The sequence below is a fragment of the Heliangelus exortis genome, chromosome 1 (genome assembly GCF_036169615.1).
Source record: "Heliangelus exortis chromosome 1, bHelExo1.hap1, whole genome shotgun sequence".
NCBI lineage: Eukaryota > Metazoa > Chordata > Aves > Apodiformes > Trochilidae > Heliangelus > Heliangelus exortis.
Window position 1 is genome coordinate 141,530,319 of NC_092422.1, and position 12,361 is coordinate 141,542,679.

At 40.2% G+C, this 12,361-nt stretch overlaps 1 protein-coding gene across 4 annotated transcripts in view; it reads left to right on the forward strand.

Annotated features, from left to right (window-relative positions):
• The window catches only part of TXNRD1 (thioredoxin reductase 1), a 51,225-nt gene that overhangs the window by 17,994 nt on the left and 20,870 nt on the right, over positions 1-12,361 (forward strand). For 2 of the 4 annotated variants that reach the window (XM_071728613.1, XM_071728589.1), the window contains exons 2-7: positions 3,142-3,251; positions 5,414-5,536; positions 9,216-9,288; positions 9,401-9,520; positions 10,296-10,438; positions 10,984-11,099. In XM_071728613.1, the coding sequence (XP_071584714.1) occupies positions 5,444-5,536; positions 9,216-9,288; positions 9,401-9,520; positions 10,296-10,438; positions 10,984-11,099 (545 nt within the window). In that variant the 5' untranslated portion in view covers positions 3,142-3,251; positions 5,414-5,443. Of the gene's footprint in view, positions 1-837; positions 913-3,141; positions 3,252-5,413; positions 5,572-9,215; positions 9,289-9,400; positions 9,521-10,295; positions 10,439-10,983; positions 11,100-12,361 lie in introns of those variants that run through there. The other 2 variants (XM_071728593.1, XM_071728602.1) reach the window with 2 other exon arrangements.

Below are 12,361 nucleotides of genomic sequence, written 5' to 3' on the forward strand. Positions count from 1 at the left end.
AGAGACTCTCATCCTTCCCTGCATCCTGCCTCTTTCCGTTCCTTTAGTGTTTTGTCAGCTCAGCTGATTGCAAGGCAGCCTCTCAGCATCAGTCTGTGGTATGATTCAAGCAGGAGGTCTGCATTTTAAAGGCTTGGGTTTTTTCCTTTGTCATAGTCTGGATGATGTAATGGCTCTGCTATTATCACTCCCAAATGTTTGAGAAATGAGCACATCTGGGAGAAGGAAAAAGTTGAAAGTTTCTCCACCTAAAAAGCTCATTTGAGCATAAAGTAAGCAGAAAGTAGTCTGTACTTCTCAGATGCCTGAAGATAAAGCTGTAAAGCAAGTTACCTGCTTGTTCATAAGCGTTACAAAATTAGAGGCATCTTCTGAACTACTGGAGTAGAATCAGATATTTTTTAATTACATTGCCAAAAATGTGAAGTTTTTGTTGATTGCTGATCATGTCCTTTTGAGTGACACAGAAAATCTAGCAAAGACCTTTGCCTTGAAACACTACTTGAGACCTTCATGTCAAGTAGCTGAAGAGCAGGTGCTTTCCACAGGTCCCCACATCCTGCCTTGGCAGCCCCTTGGATGGCTGGGTGGGCAGGGTGAGACGATTCTTATCCTGTAGCAGTTCTGCTCACAAAGCACTTGTGGGCTGCTGCCTTGGGCCACTCATGTTCCTGCCTGGTGAAGGCCTTCTGAAACCAGTTGTGTCTTTTTTCACCCCTGTCAGGAGTTACACAACTGACAGTCAAAAATTCAGAGGCCTTGGTAGCAGGCTTGTGAGGAAGCTCATTCCCAGTAAGGAAGGATATGGATTAAAAGTACCATAGTTCTTTCACTGTAGTTATTTTTTTTTCTGTCTGCTCCTCAAGAAGTGGCACTGAGCCTTAGTGCAGTCTGCTTCAGAAGTTGGTTCAGGTAAGTGCTGAAAAGAAGGGTTTTTTTTTGCTCTTTTTAACAAGCTGCTGAGCAAAACTGGCAGTTCTGCTGCTACCCGCAAAAAAAAGGAAAAAAAAACCCACGGTGGTGGAAGCGAATAAGCTTGCCACTTTTTGATAGTAGCTGTGTGTTAGATGGGCTCACCCCATGTCAAAGAGAACTTGGCAGGTTGATGGTGAGGTAGCACTCAACAGCCACTGTCTTCTTGATCAGGACTAACAAAAACCAAAGGTGGTGTTAGTGGTGGGTAGGAGCCTCACCTGATCTTCCTAAAATAGCTGTGAGTTGCTGCAGACTTGCTGCAGTAATCAGGTCTTCTTCACTGCTGCATCTCTCAGGACCATGCAGAGAGGATCCTTGTTCCAGGTCCTCAGTGACCTCGCAGAAAAAAAAAAAAAGGTATCTGCCAATTTGATTTCGGGAAAGTATCAATTCACCAGGACTGTGCGTTATTTTAATTGCTGTTCAGGAAGGGTGTTTCATGGAGAGCAAGCATGTGACGTGCCAAGTACTTTCTGCTTTGTCATCCTGCCCCTGGCAAGGTGCCCAGGCCAACAAGGGAGCGGCTCCTTGCAGCACCCGCCTGCATCCGAACTCTTTCAAGTCCTTGCCAGAGGTTATGGTTGCCTGTGGGTTTTGCTAATGCTAGGCACCTCTAGTACAGGTCTACCTGAAAATAATTAGAGATGTTTTCATAAATGCTTGTGTTGTCCAACAACTAGATTTTCATCTCACTGAAGACACCGTTTTAGGTGAACATTCCTGAGGCTGTTCAAACCTGTTATAGGAATAAAATATTCAGGTACATGCAGGACTGTAGCTTTGATAATATGTTGAAGAAAACCAGTTCTCCTTTGTGAAGACTGTCATCAGTGTTCAAACCCTGTTGTTCTTGGTTTTCTTTTTTTATACATGTGTGTAGGTACACAGATTAATTCTTGTGTTCCTCCCCCAGTCTTGAATAGGCCAAGTGTTATCCATCACTAATATTACTGTCAACCATTGTGCAAGGATTCTGATCTATAAATCCCTTCATCAGCATCAGCAAAATACTTTTCCCAGTACCTTTTGTGGGACAAAGGAATTTTGTCACCAGGTTTCAGAGAAGCCAGAGATGCCAGGATTACCAATTTTCAATGAGTGCCTTCTTGGATGTGTGCACATGTCTGTGTGTGAACACTTTTCAGGTTTGTGGGCTCAGTGCCCACGGAATGTAAGCACTCAGTATGGCTGTTTGTCCAAGTATGTGCACGTGTCAAAGAGTTTGATAATTAATGCTGCTGGTGCACTGCAAAGTACGTATGTGATTCAGTACAAGCAAGTGTGTACTGACCCACTTGTTGGAAATGAAGCCCAACTCAGAGTTATGCAGAGGAAGGCAGAGCTGATAGTGGGTTCCAATCAAGTTTGAGATTTTCTTATTTTTTTTCTTTTTTTTTTAATATCAAATAAAGTATCATACTCTGTAAAGACATTATTTTTTTCCTTTCCATTAATACGCTTAACCTTTTCTAGTGGAGATATATCTATCTCCAACAAAATATATAAATATATATATTATTAAATGTAACATATATATATGTATGTATAATGTATAAATGTAACATTATATATATATATATAATGAGTTATGAGTTGTCAACAAACAGATCATTTCCAGGCTTTTGAATACATTTATTTGGAAGATTTCATAAGATGAGCAATACCGTATGGCAAAATTTATTTTGGGGGGTGATGGTTGCATGAAAACCCCTCAAATATATCAATAAATGGAAACTGAAAAAAGGAGACAAATAAAACCTTTGAATTCTGTTTAAAAAGTGTGAGACCAAAGAAAATGACAGCACATCATAAGAAAATCACTGTCTGGGCAAGAAAGGTAAAAATAATAATTTTCCCTTTGAGACCGAAGTTTCGGTCTTAGCACCAGCAGACCTTACTTCCTCACTGTGTTCCAAGCATACTGGTGGTTTGGCAAAACTTGCTGAAATCCCAGCCAAATCTCAGAGGGGATTTTATTAAAGAGAAAAATATACCAAGTCATCCTAACGTTGCAAATGACTCATCAGTTGCCTTAGGAAATGCTCCCCTGAGACGGCTGATGAGGAAGCCGCCTGGCCACTCCCCCAGACAATTTTGCTGGAGGATCGCAGCCTTCATAAAGGAAGCCTCTCCAGACACAATGTTCTTTTTTTCTCTGTTCCACAGAGGGAGCACAGAAGTTGCAAGAAGGGCAGAGGGAAGGAACAGCAGAAGCTTCCCAGCCGGGTGGTTTTGTATGGGAGAAGAAAATAGGAGGTGATGAGAAGACTTTAAAGGTAGGGGAGAGATACGTTTTAAAGTCTACAGTTTAGTATTGGCACTAAAAAGTAATGAGAATGCAGGCTTTCCATTAAAAATTGCAGTTCTTGGGAGAAGGATGGAGGAGATCCGTTCTCTGGATGGGATCGTGGTCATGAACAAACTCCCCCAGTAAATGGAAGCAGAATTTTTAAAGATTCTGGCCTCTTTAAAGAGGTGTTTTCAGAGGGGAAGGTTCTAATTTACTTTGCTCTAAACTTAGAGTATGGTTTAATGAAGAATGATCATGAGGAACTAATGGAAAATGAATCAAACAGTAGGGAATAAAAGCTGAATTTTCTTATTACATGTGAAAACATAAAGCATTTTTCTTGGAAGAAAAAAAAAAAAGAAAAAAAAGTACTGTGATATAGGTAGTGATCTAAGCAAATTTCCTGGGTAAGTGTTGTGGTTTCTTTATGTGCATCTTGGTAGCTGTGCCTGATGAGTGTGTAGGAGTTAGTCTGCCCTTGAGCTTCACAGCATCCTGTTTCCTCTGAGCAAACAAGGTGTGTTTTGGAGGAGAATGACATACTTTCTCTAATTTTACGTCCCTAAATATGAATAAAGCGAAACTGCATCTCGTAATAGAATAGGTGCTCCTTTTTCACTCTGGTTGCCAAAGGAAGTGTGAGCTTGGCTGTGTTAGCAAATGAGCACAAAGTAGTAGTGGCATGTATGGGGGTGGTGGATGAGGAGAGGAAGGAAGATGTGGTCTTTTTTGATGTCTTCACAACAGCCACAGGTGTTTTCTAGGCTTTGTTTCTACTATTACCTTGCTACCCAGGGTTATGAAATACTATTAAAATGTAACTTACTACAGGCAGATGCATGGTCTGAATTTATGCTGACATTGCTGTGTAGTTTGCTGGAGGGATAGGGGATTTTTTCGGTGATATGGCTGCATTGGCAGCGTTCTCTAGGTTAAGACACTCTTGAGTTATGGTCACAGGGAATAACCTAACCTCTGAGGAAGGTGGCTGTAGAATGGCTTGAGCATGTGGGCTGCTTAAAGCAAAACAAAATTAAGACAAAAAAAATTAGGATGAAAAACTTCTTGGGTCTTCCTTTTTTTCTTTCTTTCCTTTTATTTGCCATGGCTGTTGCAGTAGTACTGAACTGCCTACCTAGTTAGGCAGAGAGAAACAGTGGAATAAAAGTTAGCAGATTTGTTAAGTGACTCAAGTATGGGTTTCTTTATTTACTTTTTTGGTCTTAAAAATCCTGTCATTAATTTAGTTGACACTTGCTGGTTTACATGAGCTGAGAGATTTGATTTTTACTCACTTCAGATGCTGTCCTGCAGCACTGAAAATTTTGCCAGTAACTCCAAAGGACTGAAGATTCTAAGCCCTGATAACTTGCAGCTTTGCAAATTAAGTGCAAAGCCTCATATCAGAAAGTGGCTTTTTGAAGACAGTGCCACGTTCTTTATGGCATAGAGCCATCAAATTGGATTTTATGACTTAGGGATTGTTTTCCTGTATTAGTGTTAGTGTGATTAAATAAAAAAATACAATCAGCAAACAAGCAAAAAACAATCTCTTCTGAAACAGTAGTGATCACACTTGAGCCATTTGACACCAGAGTTAGTTACAGTGCTGAACCAAAGCAATAACAAACCCAGGCATGTTGCAGAAATGTAGTTTTAAGAAATTGTTTTTACAGTTCTATTCATTCAGTTGGTAAGGCTGGTAATTGCTTTATTACAACATCGAATATGATTGTTGCATTTGCCTCCTAATATATGCAGACAGAGGGAAAAAACACTGATTAGGGGAGTCAGGAGAGATGAAAGGAGTAAAATAAACTAATGGAATGCCTGTGTCAGAAGGTATGTATCTCATTATGGAGTACACAGTATGAGGAGGCACTGGAGTTGTGATAATATGGAAAACTAAGGTCTGCAAGGAAACCCAGGGCTCCAATGAACAATAAATTTCATGGTTCAGTACCTAAAAAGTGCTGAGCTATTCAAGGGTGGATTAAGAAGATGACATTTTAAAAAACTAATTAAAAGCAGAACTCAGAAAATTCTGATGCAGTTATGTTCACTTATTACAATATTTGCTGCTGAAAATGTTAATTTTTGAGCACCGTGGGTAATGTTTCCCTAATCCTTTTTGTTTTCTCTGTTCAGGCACATGAGGAAGGCTGGCCACAGAAACTGATGGAAACAAACGCAGGGACATCAGTGCCACATTCTTACAACTATGACCTCATTGTCATTGGTGGGGGCTCAGGTGGCCTGGCAGCTGCCAAGGTATGAGAGAGAAAACAGAAAGTTATGCTTTCCTTGTAAGTAGGTTGGTGACATCCTCAGTATTTTGTATCTGGGTATCTTTAACACTGTAGGGGCAGAAGTTTTAAAAACTATTCAAAATGAACATCAGGTTTTGGGTTTTAGCTGACAGTAATATCTGTTGTGTAATAGTTGTGTATGTTGTTTTAATTCCTGACAATGGGGGAGGCTTTGTGATTTGTGAGCTTGTATAGTTGCCTGAATGGAGATTTTGCCTATACTTAGGCAGAGTTAGGATCTCAGCCTTATTTTCTAGGGTGTGGTACTTCCTGCCTGTAGACAAATAATTTATAATTTTTGTATAGGATATTGCTTGTAGAAGTATATCTAGAGTTAGTTAAAAGAATCCACCATGATATAGAATATACACACGCATCCACAACTACACTGGCACAGGTTGCCCAGGGAAGTTGTGTCTTCCCCCTCCCTGAAGTGTTCAAGTCCAGGTCGGATGGGGCTCTGATCAACCTGATGCAGGGAGGTGTCCCTGCCCATGACAGGGGTGTTGGAACTACATGATCTTTAAGGTCCCTTCCAGCCCAAACCATTCTATTATTCTGTGATACCACCCTTAGAGTTGTCATTATTCCAAATATTTGAAGCTTGCTGAAATTTAATGTAAGTCAGTAACTCTCCTTTACATCAGTAGTTATACACATTTTGCCTCTTCTCACTGAGGTAGAATTAACTATATAGAAGTGAATCGAGCGTTCCTTGAAATAAAACTATTTCCTTGCTCAAGACCTGGAGCTGGCTTACTTCTTTAGACAAGAGACATTTCTTTTGTTCTTGAGAAGTGAAGGAGATAATCGTAAAGTGAAAGAAAATAAGGAGAGAATATTACAGCATAGCATTGAATTAACAGTAAACCTTGGTCCCTTAGAAAAACTTCTATTATAATGGAAGGCTGTGGTGTTCAGTGGTGGATTGTAATGTGCTGTATGTCCAAAATCTATCTCAGTAGTTTACTATTTTCCCATTGACAGGGGCACTGTTATCATGGCATAGGATGGGAGCTAAAATGAGATCCACAAAAATTCCAAGAACCCGCATTGAAGCAGACATTGGTTTTCAGAGGATGGTGATATTTTAGGATGGAAGAGTGTAACAAGAATAAAAGGGAGCTTGCAGTAATGCAAAACCTGTTTGAATTAATAGCAAGTCATCCACTGAAATTTCCATAAGGAGACTGTTCTGCTTTGTTGTATACGTATGCTAGGTTGTGAAGCTAGAGCACTGATGTTTATTGCATCATTTTTCAGCTGTGGGACAGCAAAGGCGTGTAGGTAGGAAGATAAATTGCCTTATTCCTTCAGCTCAGTGTATAAAGTATATTGCTTCTTAGTGTTCTCAAGTGATTGTAGAGCAGAGCAGAAGACTGTAGGTCAATAAAGTAATCACTGCTCTAAGTAGTAATGTATGTACTGTGAATCAGTTTCACAGAGCTGAAATGAGACTGTTTTACAGGCATGAACTTCTGACTTAGATTATTAATTTTTTAGTTATTTAATATATGATGCTTTAAGAAACAAAGCAAAGAAGAAAAATCTACACGGCTCTTACGTAGTGAAATGAGGCAACCAGGTGCCACTAATTGCCAGGTAGTGGGCATGAGCTTGTGTTAAGCCCACCTGTGCCTGATTAGGGTGGGCCCCTACTGCACATGAGCAGGATTAGGGGGCCAATAAAGCTCACACCTGAGGAAACCAGAGAGAGGCCACTTTCAGAGTAGTAGCACCGATTCAGGCTGGTCAGCCCTGAGAGCATTAGACTCCGAGCACTATTTGTGAGTTTCTCCTGGAACACCTGGTTGGACCTTGGAGCGCTGTGCCCTAAAAGAGGTTTGTCTTGCTACACTCTTATACCAAGTTCCAGGTATCTACTCTCAGGTTTGCAGCAGCTTAACTAGGCAGATTAAATGTGTGGGTTTCACTGCAGCTTTGTGTGCACATCTTCCCTTTCCTCTCTGTATCCTACACAGAGCTTGTTATTTTGGGGACACGTCTCCACGGTGAGTGAAAGCCCTGCCAAACTGACTCTCTGCCACCACAGACCCAGACCAAAGTGTCAGGGCCACCACTGTCAGCTCACACAGGACAGCCCCAGCCCTAAGCAACTTAGATGTGTTCATGCAGCACTCTGCTGCCCCCAGTAAGGTTTGAAAGCCAAGGGGGCAGGTTTGGTTATCATGGATTTATCACTCTGCAGAAGAGAAGTGGTTCTGTCTGCTTGTGATCTCTACCCAGGTGGTGACACAATGCTGCGTGGTATTATGTGACCGTATAGCAGAGTGTAAGCTTGGGAATCCATACATTCTAGTTAGCTAGCACTTCTTCAGCTCTTTTGAGCTGTATATAGGAATCATTATATAGGTGTATTATTTAGAGGTGTCATTATATAGGAATGTTAATAACTCATCTCAGTCCATATGCAGCTTTCTGAGGAATTTTCTCAGAGGTGCTTCTGATGGATAGAAATTAGCTTCTTGGCCACCTTTGAGCTTTTATTTAGAAGCAGAAATCAGATGCATCAATATTTTTCAAAGGTGTATATACAGCCTGTGTTGTTTGAAATACAATTTGTACTTTGCATGAAGGAAGTTACATTTAAAATTGAAATTCTGATTGTAAACTCTTTGGATTAACAAGTATTGCTGGTAACGTAATGCTGAAAGCAGCCCAGCTCCTCCCAAACCAAACCCAAGGCCTTAGGGTAATGTCCTGTGCCTATAGTTGTTATTGCTTACAAGCCTAAGATTGCACCATGTGATGCAGCACAGTTGTGGTTACTCCAAATATCAAAGTTATTTTGCTGAATCTCGTGGCAGAATCTCTCATTGCTGTTTCCCAGCTATGCGGTGCTTAAGTGTTTTTCTCTGGTACCAGTTATCACTGTTGATATTGCCTTTTTCATTAGAAGCACAAAAGGACTAATGGAACCAGTATAGAAATTCCAGTTCTCAGTATCATTTGCGTACATTGCTTGTAGGGCTGCTAATTAAACTTCTCAGGTGAGGTATAATGAAATAAACCACTTTTCTAATCTGGATGACATCTGTACATCCTGAGAGTAAAGTCAGCTTGCCATAGGTTGACTAACTTGAAGAGCAGGAGCTGATCCTGACAACTACAAATTGTTCTCAAAATTGAGTGTTCCCTCCTACTTCAAGGAAGAAGATTGGATAAGCACAGCTGTAATACCTGGCCACATGCTTGCTTATGCCATTGTGTGGTATGGTTTCAAACAAATGTTTGAGAACCCATCCTTGAAGGCAAAACTTGGGTTAATGAAGAATTTCTTAAGTAAGTTAAAAGTAAATGGGGCATGTTGGGAAATAGTGAGAACAAACTGACAGGATGGAGGAGAGAGGAGGTTTAGCTCCCAGAGTCTTCTGTGTACCAGCTGGTGCCATGCTGTTGTGTAGCAGGATAAATGCCTATTTTTTTCCTTTCATCTGTTTTCCATACTGAGTACACAGATTAATTCAGAAGATTAATGACTGTCTGGCTTTTCCCTTGCAAATCATTCATTATTGCATAATTAAAAGTCACAAAGCTTTTCAGCAAAGTGTGATATTATCATCTACTCCAGATTTAACCTCTAATATTTAAATATGTGTTTTATTTAATTTATTTTGCAGGAGGCTGCCAAATATGAAAAGAAAGTGTTGGTGCTGGACTTTGTCGTGCCTACACCTCTGGGAAACTCATGGGGTAAATTTCTCCTCACTGCAAATTTGTTATAAATGAGCTTTACAAAGAGACTGATTCTCCTTTGAGATCAGTGACACTAGTGTGAAAAATGCATTCTGCTCTTCTCCCTCAGGTCTTGGAGGAACATGTGTAAATGTGGGCTGTATACCTAAAAAATTGATGCACCAGGCAGCTTTACTGGGACAAGCCTTGCAAGATTCACGCAAATTTGGATGGGAGTTTACAGAAGAAGGTAAAGAAGGAAAACATTTTTTGCAGTTTTCTCACTTTTGCTGAAGATCTGGAGATTCTTTTCACAGTTGGCTGCGTGTTGCACTTAAGCTGGCTTTAACAATGTGAGGCAGCTTCAGAGAGATTACACATAAGCTGAAGCACTTTTCAAGTCCAAAGCCATGGGGCTTCTTGCCTTGTAGCGTTTAATCTGTTTATTAATAACTCCTGATCATGTTAGTATTTGAAAAGATTGCTGTGTGAATAGAAGCAATATGGTACTAAGGTAACACAACATCTAAGGGAACGCCCCAGAATGTCCCCTGTTAAAAACTTACTGGTAATTGCAGGCAAGGATTTTGTTTCCCTCAGTCTTTGTCACTACTGTGTAAGAAGATGAATTTTACTTTGTATTAGCTCTAATGTGCATGGTTATTGGATTGGGATTTACTTAGGATGTAATGCTGTAGTGGGGAACAGCAGAGGCACCTCTCAGAGATGTGTAGTCGTCATTTGTAGAGCAGTGTCACCTGCTCCCAGAATGTGTCTGTAGAAAACTATCAGTAATGCAGTAAGCCTAAATTTTTCATGTTTAAGTTATACCTGTTCCACTGTGACCCCTTGTGTTGTCCACACTGTTGTCATTCTTTGAATTCCACTAGAGTTACCCTGAACCAAAGAAGGAATAAGGCAGTGGTAACTGGACCATGAAAAATACCTGTCTGAGAATACAAGGCTGGTTATAGAAAAAGAACTCCCAGACTGAAAGATGAACCTTTCTCTTTTGTTTCTCACAGTCAAACACAACTGGATGACCATGACAGAAGCTGTTCAGAATTACATCGGTTCACTGAACTGGGGCTATCGGGTTGCACTGAGAGACAAGAAAGTCACGTATGAGAATGCATATGGAGAATTTATTGGGCCACACACAATTAAGGTACTCCTTAACAGTGTTTGCTGGATCTTATGTAGTACTTTCTGAATAGAGATGTTTTTCAAATAAGATATTTTTTCCTGTGTTAGAACTGTGAAATACTCACTTTGGACTAACTCGCTTTGCTCTGGAGCACCTCTCCTATGAAGACAGTCTGAGAAAGTTTGGGTTTTTCAGCTTGGAGAAGAGAATGCTCCAGGGAGACCTTAAAGTGGCCTTCCAGTTCCTGAAGGGGACCCAAAAGAAACCTGAGGAGAGACTTTTTGCAAGGGCATGTAGTGATACAGCAAGAGATGGTGGCTTTAAATTGGGGTAGAGTTAGGTTAGACATCAGGAGGAAATTCTTCTGTGTGAGGGTGGTGAGGCATTGGAACAGATTCCCCAGAGAAGTCATTGATGTGTTCAAGGCCAGGTTGGATGGGGCTTTGAGCATCCTGGTCTAGTGGGAGGTGTCCCTGCGCTTTCAAGGTGATTGGAACTGGATTATCTTTAAGGTCCCTTCCAACCCAAACCATTTTATGATTCTGTGACTAATATTTTGTCCACAGACAACAAATAAAAGAGGAGTTGAGACAATATATACTGCTGAGAGATTTCTCATTGCCACTGGTGAACGACCACGCTATCTGGGTATACCTGGAGACAAGGAATACTGCATTAGCAGGTAAAATGGGGAGAAATATGAAATCATTTACCATGTGTAAATGCACCATCTCTAAGAGAAGGTGGTGAAGCATGACCTGGACTGCCTGGTCGATGGTTTTCTTTTCTATGTAACTTTTTGTTAGGGAAAGTCAGTCATTAATTCAGTGAAATTAATTCAGCTTTTGGGAAAGCCCATTTCAAATGTCTGATTAATTGGTAAGACACAGCAATTCTAGCACAATTTTGACCAAAAGCAAGTGATATGCAAACAAAATGTGTTTTCATATCAGAGTAACTTTTAAACTATTTAATGTAGAAACAGAGGTTGGAATAACACGCTTGTAAACCCATGGCAATTAAACAGGTAACTGACATAATCCTTGTGAAACCAAAACAGTATATTGTATATTTGCCTTCTATCAAGTAGTAGTGAAATTAAAAGTAACAGATAACACAACCCATAAAGTGATGCTTCAAAATAGCATTAAATTGGAAGAGCCATGAATGCCCCAGTTAAAGACCGTAGGATTGAGGCTGTCTGTGTAACCTACAGTGGGTTACCTGGGCAATGTTTATTGTAGAGTCACATTTTATTCCACCACAACATTAGCAGAGAGCATCTTTATTTAGACTTTGCAATTGTTGGCTGAGAAAGAAGCACTTATTTTAGATTTAAATTGAGGGAGAACTGCAGTGCAAAGCTCTGCCTAAGTTTCTGCTTAGCAAGCTTGATGCCTCCATGTGTCCCTGCTTCCTTGAGAAGCCCTGATTTCATACCCTAGGTTCAAAGTGTGGTAGAACTGACACAGCTTGATGAAGCAGTTGAAAGAAATGGAAAACAGGCAAATAAGCATATTTTCCATAATTTTGTACCTCCATCTTTGCCTTTTACTGTGGTTTGCATTTGTTTTATTGTCTGTGTATATTTGACACTGTCTACAATGCTTTAGTAAAAGCATAAGACTTCAGAGAAGTAAGGGTGGTATTTTTCTTTTAAGGCTGAATCCCTTTCCCTTCCTTAAAGCTCTGAGGAAGCTATAGTTTTCACCAAAGTATTTGGAGCAAGATTCAGAGGAAAAAACCCCAACAACCTACCTTATTTTAACAATTTGTCCTTAGTTTCTGGTAAAAAAAAAATCCCAAGTTTTTTGTGGTGATGCATTGTTTTCATATTCTTATTTTTGTGTGCAGTCCTAATTAGAAATTTTTAATTTGTCATGTGCTGAGCTTGTATTCCAGCTCAGTTTCCAAAATAAATAGTTCAGTGTTCTAGTGAGCAGG